Source organism: Hylaeus volcanicus, chromosome 2 (genome assembly GCF_026283585.1).
Source record: "Hylaeus volcanicus isolate JK05 chromosome 2, UHH_iyHylVolc1.0_haploid, whole genome shotgun sequence".
NCBI classification, from domain to species: Eukaryota; Metazoa; Arthropoda; class Insecta; order Hymenoptera; family Colletidae; genus Hylaeus; species Hylaeus volcanicus.
Genome location: NC_071977.1, coordinates 25,504,658 through 25,520,606, shown reverse-complemented (window position 1 = coordinate 25,520,606; position 15,949 = coordinate 25,504,658). Strand labels below are relative to the sequence as shown.

The 15,949-nt window shown below is 45.0% G+C and overlaps 1 protein-coding gene across 1 annotated transcript; it reads left to right on the top strand.

The window, feature by feature from the left end:
- Positions 1 to 463: 463 nt before the first annotated feature.
- Positions 464 to 14,676, top strand: LOC128885237 (uncharacterized). The gene is made up of 6 exons (XM_054139177.1): positions 464 to 503; positions 7,325 to 7,397; positions 8,252 to 8,344; positions 11,920 to 11,946; positions 12,980 to 13,134; positions 13,483 to 14,676. Exons 2-6 carry the CDS (start codon positions 7,349 to 7,351, stop codon positions 13,753 to 13,755), a joined length of 597 nt encoding a protein of 198 aa, XP_053995152.1. The 5' UTR covers positions 464 to 503; positions 7,325 to 7,348; the 3' UTR covers positions 13,756 to 14,676.
- The last annotated feature ends 1,273 nt before the right edge of the window (positions 14,677 to 15,949 follow it).

The following is a 15,949-nucleotide window of genomic DNA, read 5'->3' as shown; positions in this document are numbered from 1 at the left end:
GCAACAAACTATCGTAAGAAATGCAAATTTGGCGTCGTGAATTATTAACCTCTTCGGACTCCGTACACATTGTAAGGTACACGCATTACGGGATTATTGTTACATACTGAATAATGTGTTTAGCGGAATGATAAATACAACGTACCCACCGTTGGTTTCTGGTTAGTTACATTTTAAGAGGGTTGGGACATGAATTGCACGGGGGAGTATTTAAAAAAATATTTAGTGAAATGAAAAATGAAGAATAATCATTATCCATGACGTTGTTATGCGTGTTGCAGACTGCTTTGCACTGGGCCGCGAAGCACGGCGACGAGGACATCGTGAAGCTGATAGCAGGGACCTACAAGGACTACATCAAAAGCGTCAACGAGACCTCTGTGAGTATTAACCGATCCATGCACTACAAAACAAGTTTAGAATTTATCGAGCCTGCTTAACTCTGATTTCTCTTTTGTATTCTGTTTCCGGCCTTGCTCCGAACCTGCTGTACACAGAATGGGGTAAGTCTTTCATACCACTACTTCATTTTTATCGTCGGCGTCTTCCTCCTTGCCCTAAAACGAAACTTCACTCGAAAAGATTCATCCTCTTCGACTAAAACAAAACAAGTCCACATCTATAATTGTTCCACAATGAAATATTCATTTGTGAAGTCAGTTTCCCTAAAAATCGCTCAAACCTGCAAATTTCGTGCGTATCACGAAATCGTTAAAATCCCCGACATGAAGCTGCAAAAGTGATCGATTCGGCGCCGGAACCGCGCGTATTCGAGTGAAAGAGGAAAAGCAGGAAGAGGAGAGAGATCGATAAAGCGAAAGCGGGGCGAGGTTGAGCCGCGGCACCGTCGAAAATAAATCGCGAGCGAGTATCGCGACGGTATCTACCGTAATCTCTAAGTGGCCGCCGTGCGAAAGGAGCGCAGGCCTTGCATTTAAGCGGTTCTGCGAGCGCCGCGCGTCTCTCGAGCGTAGAGGACGAGGAAAGACGACGGATGTTCGTTCTCGGTGGAAGGAAAGAGACGAAACGGTAGGCGCAGGGCGCGGAGAGAAGACTCCGCAGATAGGATCGGATGTGTGTGGTCCGCCGCTTTGCTCTTTATAAGACTTATATAAGCCGGAGTGCCCTTTGCGGGGGGAAAGAAACGGGGCAGAAAGGAGGCGAAGAGAGTGACCGAGGAAGCGGAGAACCGTGCTCGTTAGCGGCTCGCGACAAACACCGCTTGAACCACCGTGGACGTTCCTCCGAAGATGGACGAGCAGAATGCTTGTCGCCAGAGTGAAAAAACGGAGTAATTTTGATGGAGGACGGCCGGGAGGTTCGTCTGAGGTACAATGTCTGCTCAAAGCTGTGTTCCTTCTATCGGGTGTTGAACAAGGCCATCAAAATCTCGGGCAGATAGCGTTTAACACGTTGATTGCCAGACTATGGGATTCGCATCCTACGTCCAACCGATCAGTTTCGTTCTTAATTTAATTTCTAACTTGGGATCTAATTGGGAGATAAGTTTGATAATTTTCATTTTCCGTTTATCGAAGGTCTCGTCCCATTGCGCAAGACTCTTCCGTTCCCTTTCCGCTTCGGAGATCGCTATTAAGGAGATTAGCGGCGTAATGGCTGCAGATCGCATCTAATCGCGATCATATTCGCCCGGCGGTGAATCTTATAAATTCCCAAAGCACATTCGTGAGCCTGCCTCGTTCCCTGCTCATTTGTCTTCGCAGCGTAACCTGAGTCGGCCTGTCGGCGCCGTGACACCTTTTTTCCCTCTCGACTCCTTCCCACGGCGAAGAGATCATCTCACAAAAAGTACTCCACACCTCTTATCGAGAATTATTAATGTGTAACCCCTGTGTCTGAAGAAATCAGTAATAAAGAACATTGGTTTCGCGATAATTGAATTTAGTAATCGGCGATCGGGTAGCTTCAGTCGTCGATTCTTTTAAAACACGGCCCGCGTCGCCTCCATTTCGCCAGACTCTCTGTTTCCGTGGGATTAGCGCTCGATTTAATAAATACGCGTGTATTCGTGTAGGTACCGACAGCGTGGCGCGGCTAATCCACTCTGGAATGGATCCATCCTCCATCCGCCTCGGTTTTTTTCTCCTTCCAGCGGCTTTAACAGCAGACGGTGAATCGCGGCACGGCGTAATCTGTCACAGCCACCGCTCTCGGCGTAGTTTTCTGCCGGCTTATCCCGCCACCGCCACCGGGTCCCCGCTTAATGCTCTGGCAAATGAAAAAGAGGGAAAAACAGCACGGGTCTCCAGGTCCCCGTCGCGCAATCCCAAGTTGCGTATCTTTCTCGGTTGGACGCCAGCGATTTCACACCGTGTAATATCCCCTCGTTCCGTGTAACCGTTCCGAATCGAGAGGAATTCCGGTGGCCGACACTTTTTATCCCCGCCGATCGGGCACGGTGTTTCTTTCACCGGAGCGTGGCTTTCTTTTGGTACAAAGTAGTTTTCAGCTCTCTTTTGTTACAAACTGCACCCGACCCGAGTTTCTGGTATTTCTTGTCCGTGTACTGGATGTCGAGAGAATTAGAACGAAATTTCGAGAATATGCAGGCTGTTTGTCATGAGAGGAGACGGAGCATTAACCCGGTATCGCGTGGATCTTATTTTATCCCTCGTAGAGGAAACGAACGAGCCCTAAACATTATATTCGAGGGATGAATTTTTCCCTGTAACTTGAGGAAATGGTGAAATTCGAATAAAAACCTCGTCCTTTTTACAGGATATTTAACAAGCAAATGATAACATTGGAAGTAACTTTTTTAAATTTGACGATACGGTGTGTCATTTATGCGACAAATATATTTTGTCTTGGAAGAGTCTCGCTTTGCGGCTGCATCATTGTCAACACATTCTTGGAGTCTCCTCCAGGTGGTCTCCAGAGGCGAGAGACCCGAGGCCTCACACCGTGCGATTTCTGGCTGTGTGGGATGGCAAAAGAACGTGTTTATCTCCTACAGAAAATTGCAATTATGATTGTAACAATACCGAAAGAAACATGACTAGGCCCTCTCGAGACCACCTGGGGGAGATTCCAAGAATCTGTTGACAATGATGGGAACAAGTGGAGACTCTTTGCGGACAATATATGGACATCTATACGTGGGATCCAATGAAAATAAATAGCTTATTTTTCGCTAGTTGCAGCATCTATCTTTAAACTAGGAGAGTGACTTGGTACAAGTGAAAATGTGGCACTCTCCAGATTTTCTTCCCTCTCGATTCACTCACCCAAAAATTAGCGCAGCGAGTCGCGAGGCGTCGTGAAATTGTCATCTTCTTCTTTCTAAGCGCCTTCTTTCGCAGGCGTGGCTCGTTTGCCAGGCGATAGACACGTCACGGCGAAATTGGTCGCGGCGTTTCTTCTCGCGGACGGTTCCTGGCCGGCGTTAGAACCGGCGCAGACAACCGCGGGCCAACGTCGCAGACGGTGGATTGCAGTCACGAGCGTAATCTGTCACGGGTACCGCTTCCACCGTAGTTTTCTACGGCTTATCGCGGCATCGGCTCGCATTTAATCCCCGCAAAAAACGGTGCCCGTTCCCCACAGGGACCGTAAGCCGCCCGTGTGGCGCCTGCATCCTTGCCAGGCGTACGACAGCCAACGACAATGGCGATCCCACCGGTGGACCCCCGAGACAACGCCGGAATCTGTCCTCGTACAACGGGTGACCTGTTTCGAACGCGTCTCCCAGCGAACTAGAATCGAAAACATCGCGAACGAAGAAAGTAAAATGATACTTGGGGAATGAGGACTTTGAAGGGATTCTAGAAGGGACGAAATCCCCGTCGAGTCTTTTTCGTTAATGGTCTGTAGATACACCGGGTGCTTGAAATTTAAATATTAGGAGCAGTTGCGAGAAAAATTCTTACTCGGAATCTTGTGCTCCTATTTCATTCTTCAACCCCCTTCGAGTCCAAACGATCTTCAATCTTTTAAAAAATAAGACAAGGACCATTTCCTCAGCCTCCTAGATGTACGTTTCCTCTCGACTTTCCTCTTGATGTTTTAAATTCTCTTTGAAAAAATAAATCAAGCAAGATCGTTTCCCCAGCTTTCTAGGTGTACGTCCCTCCTTCGAGTCTCTCGGAGCACCTGAGAGACACACGATCGTCGGGGAACACCTAACAGGGTCGAAAGGAATGGGTTCCACATTATAGGAACCAATATCCGAGGGTGTCGAAATACAAAATGTCGGAATCGTCGGCGCGGAGGGCCGTTATGATTTAGCTGCTCGTAAAGGCGGCCCCGATGTTGGAAAATATTAAAATTGAAAATCCTCAACGGTGATATACGCGTGCGTGATATTGGTGGCCGGCAGCTGTCCCGTTCCCGAAGTCTGTCGCGCGAGGAAGAAGGGAAACCCCTCGAAGAGGTCGGAACACCGGAGCGGAGGAGACACGGTAGCACGAAGAGATTCTGAAAAACGCAAAGGGATGGGCGAAAGGAGAAGGGTTCACGGGGGTTGGCTCCAGCGATATTGTCTCGAGGCGCGGTGACTCGGCGTGTCGGGACAATGCTACTTTAAAATATATCGTCGAGAGTATAAAAAGGGTGGGAAGTGTGGAACACTGCCTACAGCGACGGATCGAGATTTCGTGGACCCCTCGGCTCTATATTTTAAAACTAATAAACTGTGACATTATAAACTTGTGCAGTAGGCGTTGGAAATTTGAAATTATCAGACTTAATAGGAACACGAGAGAATCTTATGTCAGTTATTTTATGTCATCCTTCTAGCAAATGCAACCACAAGCACTGACGCCGCTATTTCGCTTGCTCGCTGTGCGCTGCACCCCTTTCTGACTTCTTTCTGGATTCTATGAATTTTATACATATACTTAGACTACGATTCGAGTAATGGAAGTCGAATGGTTAATGCGGCCCTGACCGCATAACGGCGACGAACGAAATGGAAAAAGGCCAAGACTGAGAGAAAGATCGAGCATGCGTGAAGGCAGAGGGTGTCGCGCCACTTGCCGCGAGGACACACGTGTCGCGTGCTATTGGAGTTGGGAAAAGGGTGACTCGGTGTCGGCACCCCATACGTGCTTTCCTATGCGGCCCTCTCTATGCGACCGCCTGACTTTCGGCTACCTATACGCGGGGACTTTAAAGTGAAATAAATTAGAGTCGATGCTCGCTGAATAACTCTCTCGGTCTCTCTGCCCCTCCGCTTCGAACCCCTTTCAAAGTCTGGCTCGAGGGGTGCTCGCACTCGCCTCGATAACAACGGCGAACGCGTCCGCCTATGATCGCGGTTTCCACCCATTTGTCACCGCGTTTATTGCGGAATGCGATATTGAGAGCAGGATATATAGAGAAGCTGTTTATGGTCGCTCGTTTCGACCTCCATTCGATTTCTTTTAGGCCACCCTCGCCGAGGTTGACACTACAAAAGTTAAAATATAAATTTACATTGTTAATTTACTTTAAACTAATTCCCACTGATTATTTTTTTTCCACACGAGTCGAAATTTTCCCGTCCGCTTTCACTTTTGTATTAAAATTTACCTTCGCCATTCGTCGTTCAGTTTGCATACACGCCGTGGAAGCTAATCTGCGTATCGACCTTCCAGCGATCAAGATCCACGTTGATCGGGGGATCCGTTCGACGCATCGTCCGCGTTTTCACCTCCACCATATAATGACTGGTGGACGCGCGCGATTACGCGCAATTTGTCGCACTTATCGAGATGGACATCGCGAACGACCGATACGTGCTCGCTTTCGCGAGTACCGGTTCACCCGGTCGACCGTCGCCAAGTTACGCTTTGCATACGATATTTCAAGGTCGTACAATTTTGTCGCCGCATCGACCACCGTGATCGATCTCCCCTCGATCTTTGAAGAAATTATTCCAACGCATCGATAGCGCCGATCGTTTCGCAACCGATCTTGCATCGGAGCGAAGTCGAAATTGTTTCAAATTTTCGATCGTGGATCGAGGATCGAAATATCGAGATATGCAAGCTCAAAGTGTCGCATCGGTCGTTAATTACAGAAAACAGCGACAGACACGAACGAAAGCGGCACGCTAGTGTATTTGCAATAAAGAAGGATTACAACACCACTCGGCCCCGGTGTCCTCCGACAATGTAATCCCTCATCGTGCTCCAATAACACGGTTCTTCCTTCGTAATACCGTTCCACGAAGGATCACCGTGCATTCAACACGCAATTACGATGCAAACGATACGGAACGAACGTCTTGACACCAGTGGCGAATGCACGCGTCGCGATCGCTGCGCGAGTACGCGGAATAAACGAAATGGACGAAAGAAACGGTGCAAAAAATGGGACGTATCATGTAATATCGTTGACACGTTAAATAGTGTCGCGCTGATGGAAATATTGGACGAACGTTATCTCGTAATTAGTATCGATGAACGGCAGGTGAAATGGGGCCAGTTTTCCTCTAGTCTGTCAGGGAACAGCTGCTGCCTCGTCGCTTCCACAGAGGTATTAACGATACCGTTGATGACCGTTTGATTAAACCATGGTATCTATAAATTAATAATTCAGCAGCTTAGCATAGAAGATCCCGATCTTTCGAATAATGTAATCAGTAAAACGCGTGTAATTGACAAAGATAGACTATCGGTAAGATTCAACGATGTAGAAACCTAACTGATCGAAGGATCTCTACGATACCACACTTTTAGGTTTACCATAGATTCCGAGAGTAAAACGCGCGGGAAAGCGTGCGTAACGGTGTATTTCTTGAACTCGCAGCAGCTGGATTTCCGCGCGAGACCCGGATGAAAGTCGGGAAGTTCATATGCGTGAGTCGACCTATCGTCGCACGCAACGTTCGTTCGTTTTCGCGGCATCGCGTTTCAATCTTGCTCGTGCACGTACACACGTCCATATCCAGAAGATAATATTGTTGTCGCGGAAACGCCAATTCGCACGCTCGAAGTGATATTCATAATACGACGCCATTAATTCCTCATTGTCTCCGACGGTCTTCGCCCCCTTCGCCTGACTTTTCCTTATTTCGTTTCTTTCCTTTGTCCTTTCGTATATCAATGAATTGCTTCGAATCAGAGTCACATTGCTCTCCAATTTCTGAAAGGTCCTCGACTATCGCCAATGTCTAAAGCCGATCCTGGTCCTATCCCCTCCCGAAGGGAAAGGACGCGATAAGACGCCGACGAACAGACACGTTTTCCGCGTGTCTTGTTGCGTGTACTCGCGAATTTTTCCACCGTCGAGATCGACGCGCGATTTCTGTTGCGTGGCTCTTGTCGCACGGAAGGATCGAAAAGTGGTTCGAACGCTGATCCGCGATCCATTTTTCCAGGGATACACGCCGCTGCACATAGCGATGCAATTCCGCCAAGAGAATATCTTCAATCTTCTAGTCCAGGTATACGGTAAGTTGGAGACCTAGTTCTTACGCTGCTCGGAATTAACATGTTCACTGCCCCGCCTTCGTCACGAGACCCCTTCCTGTGACGCGTTGGTCTGCATGTTTTTAAGTTTTTGCTGGCTTCCCGAGAACCGAGTGAGACATCATCGGCATCGAGGCGCTATTTACAGGCTTGAGACCCTTTCAGACAGAATCGCAGCCCCAGACCGAGCATTGTAGGAACTTTTGCTCTTGCGTACTCCTTATCAAGGATATGGTAAACGTCTCGAGGGATTCAGACTCTTGTTCGCGAAGGTGGTTCTTTGAATAACTCATTTAAACTTGTCTAATTAAATAAGAGATGAAGGGTATATTCCCTGATGTTGTTTATGCATGGCTTCATCTATAAGAAGATATCCAAAAATAAATGTCCTTATAACTCTCAATATTGGAGTTGAACAGAGGTCCAGTTCGGTAGAAGCTATTTCAATGGCTAAAATACTTCTCAGAACTGCGTGGGTGAAACATATGAGCCGTTCATGCACAGGTCGATTAAGTCCATAAAACAAAAGTTGAGAAATGCGATGAAATAATGTACATTGTTTTTTAAAGTTCCTTATTATTATTCCTTATTATTCATTATAATATAAATTCAAATAGATATTGTAATAGATTAATAAGAAATAATAGCTAAAAAATAATCGTCAGTATTGTTACAACTTTTATGCGGCTGGTGGAGTCAATCGATTTGTGCAGTGAACGGCTCATGTACTGCATGACCACAGGGACAGTCTCGTGGCAAACCGCTATAGCGACCATTCGTCGCGAAGGAATTCAAGTATTAATTAGAATTAAGAGTTCCATCGATCGCATTTCTAGGGGCGAATCAAGACATACGCGACTACAGTGGGAAAAAGGCCAGGCAATACTTGGTGTCTCAGGAGGCCGCCGTCAGTCAGGACACCTTCCGCAGTAAGTACCCAATGGTCTCGAGAACGATACGCTATCGAACTCGTAACACCTGACGCAATCGATGAATCCGTGATTTAAGCTTCGATCTTAGCATACGATTGGAACGCAATCCGCGGCTGTAAATAAGACGCGTCGAGGTCTCGCAACGTTTACGCAAGGGATCCTCGTACCTGTTCACGCAAAAATCGTGGAGCAAATTATACTGTGTCGCTGTATGTCTAATTCCGCTCCGTGGAAGTCACGGGAGAATCATTGTCTCCCGGCTATCGTCCGCGGCGATCTCGCGGTCTATTAATTTTGCATTAATCGCGAGCCTGAGAAAAACGCGACGAGCTAGGAACGTGCATTTAAATGCTCTAACAACACCATTGTCGCCGAACGCTCGCAATTAAAGTTACGCAACACGAAGAGGTGAACACTTCGGCCCGAGGGGAAAGCGTGTTTCCGAACGCGTTACAAGAATTCGCGCAGAAATGGGCAGAATTTCAGTCTAGAAAACAGGTACACCGATTTGAGAAAAGTATAAGTATACTCGCGAAGTAGTTGAGCTCGATGAATGTACGATAAATTGGAAGTTGAATTATGGAGTCAAATATTTCATTCGTTATCCGTTATTCGAATAAAATTTTGCTCATCTCTGAAGTAACGCGTTCTACTTCGATCTTCGTAACACGATATATTTTACTGTATCGCTATTCGAAGACTTGGTTTGATCAAAGTTTCCGTGCAGAGTCCTCCGAGCTGCCCAAGATCAGGCTACCAATTAATCACCCGTGGCCAATGCTTCCGTTAATTATTTCTTCAAGCTCTCGTACACGGGAAAGGAAGACCTTTTCCGAACTTTGCCTCGATATCGTGGGAGAAACAGTACACGAGCACGACGAGTCGACGCGATTAACTCTATCGCAATCCGTGATCCACTCGGATAAAGTCGATGCTCAATCGCCACGATAAACCAATTATATAAGTTACGATCCCAGGTACACCGCAGTTTGCACCGCTTTCATACGCTTGGTTCTGGTTCGGCCTCCTCGGTCTTCTTGGCTTATTTTCCGCTATCGGCTTTCTTTTGATCGCAAGCATGCCCGTCTCGGAAGAGCTTCGCTGTGTCCCGTCGCTCGTTACTTTCCTAGTTTCCATACTTTTCCGCGGGTCAGCATCCCGTTTGCAACTAATACTTTTGTCACTTTAGATTTCACCACGAAGATACTTTTATCGAGCGCAGTCTCTCGCGTACATTGATCTATTTTTATTCAAAGCTTTCTCAGAACTTGACAAACTATTTTCTTGAAGTCATTTCACTGCACCATCGTGTTCTGCACTTTGAGACCTTCTGGAGCCATGAACATGATCGCTGTAGCCGTTCCAAGCATTTTTATGTGAAAGGAGAATTCAAGAGAATTCAAGAAAGGAGAGTCCAAGATTATAAAACAGAACGCTGTTTCAAAGTACCCAAGGGAAAGAATCCGTGACATTTCGACGACTCGAAAAAGAGTGGAGAATAAAAGTGCTTGTACCGACTAATGGGGTGATGTTAATTTCGCATAGTACGATCACAAATTCGCGTGATGCCTCCCGAGTCGACTCGTTTCGATCATTTCCATCGATTACACATCGAAGCCTCCTCTCTGTCTCCCTCCAATCCTGTACCATCGGCACGAACATCACGCGACTGCATTGGCATGCACCTCGAAGCTTGCTTGAAGCAATCCTCCTTGTTAGACGTGTTAAAGGTGTACAGGCTCCGGTGAAACGGCGCCGCGATGAAAATAGACAGGCCGGAAATGGTTTCGGGGCTCTCTTCCTCCTCTGTCCTCTGTCCTCGGTGAGTATTCGGGGCTCTGGAAGTATTCTTCTGTTGTAGGGATTACTGCTGCCGCTACGCACAGGCAAGTTCAGAAGCGCACCTCTGCTAAAGTAGTAAAGCGCTTGTGTTGCAAGATTAAAGTAGCCGCACCTTAAAAGTAACGTATGACTGTCACTTTTGTCGACGCTGACGTGAGTATTCTGCGGCGAATCCGCGGGTCCACACCGTCTCAAAGACAACTGTTATTATATATATTATTTGCATTCTTTTCTTCGTCGTTATATTATTGTTTTGTTCCTTTATATTCGATCCTAGTCGAATCAGCGAGTCATTCGTTCATTCGTGGACCCGTTCATTCCCGATGTTCCAAAGAAATTGTGTACGTCTTGTACTTGTGATCTTCGCTTGGTCGAGTCTTAATATGTCGTTATCGTCCCATCGAGACAGAGATTGGGCATTGTCTATATGAAAATGTATTCAAAAAATCGAGTAAAAATACTTTCCCTGTCAAGGTACATTTTTTATTCGATTTTAGCTACGAATAAGATTTCTTTATCTGCTCGTTTCGTTATTCAAAGAATAGAGATAACTTCGGTTATTTTTGTTCGACGAGTAACAGATGAGAAATATTCACGCTTTACTCGATACTTGCAATTTTTGTAAATAAAGACGTTGACCATCTCTGCATCGAGCTGCGTGCGTGTTCCGCGCTTATCGAACGTTCCGAGGATAACGATTATCTGTAACGAAAGCACAGATTGCGGTGCTCGAAACGCGACCACGCGACGCACGCGTGTTTGGGAGTTCGAATAAAAATTGCGACCGAAATTTCAACGAACTCGAAGTGGCAGTAGTACCTATAGATACATTAGTAGTAGAAAAATGTGATTAAACACTTCTAGCTGGCGATTTGAATCGATTTGAACCTATTGGAAACGTATCGATGCTGTTATTTTGCTGTTGCTATTGTATTCCTTATCGAGTAGTATCATTCTCATCGCTAGTTCCAGAAATGAATAGAGAATAATGAACAGAACGAAATTCAGGCTGTTTCACATCGCCGACTAACGACAATCGTCACTGTTTTCTTTGTTGTCACTGTTACACGATAATAAAGCATGTGTACGTGAGCATGAGAAACGCATATTCGACACCGACCAGTTTCCCAGATTCGCATCTGATTTTCAAGCACCATTGGAAAGAAAAAGGGGACGTTTTCGAAACCTCGATTAACACGTCGGCGCACATACTCTTTATCTTCATCTCTCTACAATTGAACGCTCACGCCCAATCGAAAACGCGACGACCGCATCCTCCTCGAGGATACACTCTCGCGGAAGAGTGCGATAACAAAATCTAACTTTTAACCAGATTAACTTTCTTGAACGCTTCCAAGAGTACGAGTTTAACGTTTCGCTCGAAAATCGAATAAATCGATGCTTAATACCGAGGAGAGTATTCGTCTGGGAAGTGTTGAGCAAAACTCTGCAGCTATTTCAATTTTGAAAACAATTATTTTATCGATCGATCCTAAGTGTTGCTCAGCACTGAACTCTCAGACTCTCCTGTTCGTTATTAACAAAATGCGACAGTCTGCGAATACAGCGAGCACTGTCGTACCACCAACGTACATTTTCTAACAAATGACTAATCCCGTTTACTTCATAATAAATTCGTTCGATCATCGATATTCATTATATTATCCTCCGACGTCCGCGTGATGCGACTCGTACGAGACAGTGTCAAATGATTTTCTATTTTATTTCAGAAATAAAAGCAAGGAAAAAGCATGCAGGTAAGAAATAATCCGCATGGAACGATCGCTAATTAAGTGGAGCTAATTTAGTGCATGACCAGTCGGCCCGTTCTGGGGCGTAGCTCGACAGCGCTCGGTAGAATGGTTTCAGTCCCCAACCTTTGCTGATAAACCCTTGAGAAATCTCAGTCATCCCCCTTTATGCATAATTCGATCCAACGAATTAGGTAACCTGGACTAAGTGGTATGAATGAAAATTATAGCGCCTCCTCGCCAACTTTTCTTTGGGAAATATATCAACAGGACTAGAAATAACGATTACTTATCGAGGTTTCTTTATTCATATTCCTGTTAATATATTTTTCATTAACCTTTAGGGTTGTTCTAAAGCCTGGAATAGACTCGTTTCTAAGCAAGGATAAAAAATTGATCTAAAATCACTCTATAAAATTCTTATAGTACCTCGTAGCATACTTTATAGCAAACCTTGTTCTTTAAAGTTTGCAACATACTTTAGTCTTTTTATAGACGTAGGCTACTGGATAAAATTCTTTCTGCTTCTATGTTTTTGACTATCTACTACCCTCGCGACCAGCATCCTTTCGACAACAACCAGCTAACAAACGTGTCTATACTTAATAGATCTCTCCTAGGCCTAACAGGTTCGTCATAAACCTAATTTAGATCAAACAACCCCATCCTAGTCTACCTCTAATCCAGGCCTTCCCCTATCGTATATCAATGCCTCCCTATGTAGTCCTATTTCCTCGTTTCGCAATGGTAGTCCCAAGCCCTCGGGGTGTTCGCGACACCCCACAGGACTGCTCCCGGTCTCCTCTCGGTAGATGCATGCGAAAAGTCTCCGGCAGGCGAACGAACGAACGAAAGAAACGAGAAAAGGGCAACGCATTCCGCAGTCGTGTCGCTCTTAACGAACGACGATAAGAGAAACGCGCGACTTGACGCGGGGGTTAACGGATAGAGATCAGGAATAGAGGGAAGAGGCGTGCGTGAAACGTAGTGCCTGCACGTTTGCGACAAGGGGTAACACGATCATTGGTTGAACACGCAGAGAAAGATCTTGGTTTCCTGCGTATTGGCTCGCTGAACGTACGCGTGAAACGTACGACGGAAGCGTTCAGCCAGTTCCTGGGTGTGGCAACTAGCAGTGCCAGCAGCAACCACGAGAAGCTACACAAGAGCTGGGGATCGGCGGATAATGTGCAGGTATGGAGGGACTGTGTTTAGCAAAAATTGCTATCGACACACTTCCAGACTCTGCTCGCTTGACCCTCTATAATTATTCAACCCTTGGACGATCGGATGCACTTATCTCGGATATTATACAACCGATGCATACGCGATTTTGTTTTTAACCCTTTGCACTCCTCCGGTCAGCTGTACTATACTTAAAGACGCTCTGGTGATAATGATACAATTACTATACGCGATACTGCTCTCTGGATTTTGAATAGAATAAGTAAAAAAGCAATTACAACACAGTTGTCGTTCAAGGGTTGGACCAATCTATGTTTCTTCTTCGTGTTTAAGGGTATTCTTCTATTTATTTAAAAGTTGGACCAGAAGATGATGCCTCCGCCAAAATATGCGCCCATAAAGAAGAGAAGGAGCCGCAGGGCGCAAGATTTTGGGTCGTCGAGAAATCATCAGGCCGCCAGTCAACCGAGTACTCCGCTCCTCCACAGCAGATCGTCTCGGTCCAATCAGCACCGTCGACCAACGTCTACGGCGGTCGTTGGTCCTATCAGGACACAACAGAGCAACGACTCGGACTCGGACACCGCGTGCGGTTTCGATTCCGCATGGCGAGGATCCGGGCAATTGTAGATTTGCCTGTCTACCGCGCCACGAAGACCGCAGAGGCTTTAACGAATCACGATGTACCTTTTCGTCTGGTCTCCTTGAACAACGATGTATTCCCTTTGAACTCAACGCTCAAGACTTTTCTATCGACGATACCGAAGTCGAAACAGAATTAATTAGTCGCTCAGGACCACTGAAAATACTCTTCTTTGTTTATCGTCTTTATACATAAGCCTTCGTGCACGCCGTCGCTGTTTCTCTGATAGAAACAATTAAGCTGACATGGCACGTAAACAATCGAGGGACCTTTAACCTTTTAAAGTATGCGAGACTGAGTAATCATCGTCGAAGGGTAGTTTTTCCAACGATCAACTGTATCGAGTTTTGAAGAGAATTACCACAGTAATTTCTCGTTGCCAGATTTTCGCGTGAATCGATATTTTTCTATGTTGCAGGAACCGCGCATGTTCTTTGCTATTATTATTGTTACTGTAGTTTCTATAAGTGCCTTATTTAAATTACAAGCTGCGGTTTAGGTTTAGCAATGCCTCTTTTACATAAAAACCAAATACGTACTCTCTTAGAAGGATGAAAGTGAGATTACGATTTTTCAGTACAGGGTGTTCTGCGCACAATTTGTTTTTTTTTTCTTTTTATTTTGTAAGATACTTTTCGCTTCAAACAGAAGCAACGATCTATCTACTAAGTAGTAATGAATTGAAGTAATGAATTCTAACTGTAATTCTGTCCACGTTATTCATCACATTATTGTTACGTATACTAACTTCGTCGTTGTAGAATTTTTTAACTAAATATATAAATAATCATGACAAATATTAATAATGAATACGGAAGAAAACGCGAACAATTTTGCCAATGATGCTATATGATATCATGTAATATTTGTACTCTTTGATTGGTTTTCAATAAATTTTGTTGCCTATACGTGTTTGATAATCCTACTCCACCGTAAGTAACTTTTTCTTTTATTTTCTTCTGTACAAGGTAGTCCTCAGGGGCTGTAGCTATGTTTGATCGTAGCTATAGTACGGGTTTAGAGATCCCGAGGTACCCGATCTATAAGGGTGGGCCAATGGACCCCAACAGATATACAAATGAATGTAAGAGATACTTTAAACATTATTAAACCTTTGCGGATGCGTGTCGGCATATAGCCGCCCAACTTAGTTGCGACTCGCGAGAAGCTTGAAAGTCTCACAATCAGTCATAAATTCATATATATTATATCGGGAACATCAGAAGAAACACAATATAAAAAACTAACAGATCTACAATTTGTACGTTGTTTGGTGTACGTCAATTGGTTGGAGATTTTCGAGATACTGAATCCAAGAATCCTTCGACTTCTAAAACAGCAGAAAGGCTGAACGGTCTTTTACGTATTATTCGGCGACATGATACAGGAAGGAGTAAAGACTGTGTAGTATGTTCTAATTGAAAAGTAAACATGGAAGAAAAGAGTCGAGGTATTGTGCAACTTGTTCGACTAAAGGCCAGGACCACACTATGCGTTTTCGCCGCTGCGGCGAAAGCGGACGCGATTTAACCGGAAGGCTACTACATGATACATTGCTGCGATTTTAAAACTATGGAGCAACGAAAAGAAGAAGATTGAGAGCGATAATGACGAACGCATAATTAAATTAAATTAAATGAGACATGGAAAAAAACACATGTGCAAAACTGATGATTTGTTACAAGTAAGACTGGACCAACAGGTGTAATAATCAATGTAAAATAGATTACGTACCCTCATAAAGTAAAAAAACAAACAATTCTGTACAAGATTTTGTTATTTATATAAAGAGGAAATTTTTATAACAAGGAAAGGGCGCCATCTACCGCAAAAACATCCAAGTTTATAGATGAAATAGTGTTGAGAAACACCAACAGATATCGCAATCAGTATGTACCAACATAATTTCTACTTACCATATGTTTCTGCACCGTTTACCTATTATCGATAAGGGTGAAACTTATCCTACCTTACCTTGCGTCGAGTTTCCAACCTTGCACCGTCCGATAGTAAATCCGTTCGAGTATTCAAACCTACTCGTTACCTACCGGTGATAAATCTACCCGTTTTAATTAAACAAATCGCGACATGGTCGATCGAGTATCACTTTATCGAGAAGTTTCAAGTGTTCGGGGATAGATGGCGGGAGATACGGTTGCGGCGCAAACGGTCGGCGATCGA

Excerpts from the sequence above, each read along its gene's own strand:
- LOC128885237 (XM_054139177.1), top strand. The coding sequence starts at position 7,349 with ATGCAATTCCGCCAAGAGAATATCTTCAATCTTCTAGTCCAGGTATAC. Across the intron at positions 7,398-8,251 it reads TCTTCTAGTCCAGGTATACG|GGGCGAATCAAGACATACGC; the intron begins GTAAGTTGGAGA and ends TCGCATTTCTAG. Across the intron at positions 13,135-13,482 it reads GATCGGCGGATAATGTGCAG|TTGGACCAGAAGATGATGCC; the intron begins GTATGGAGGGAC and ends TTTATTTAAAAG.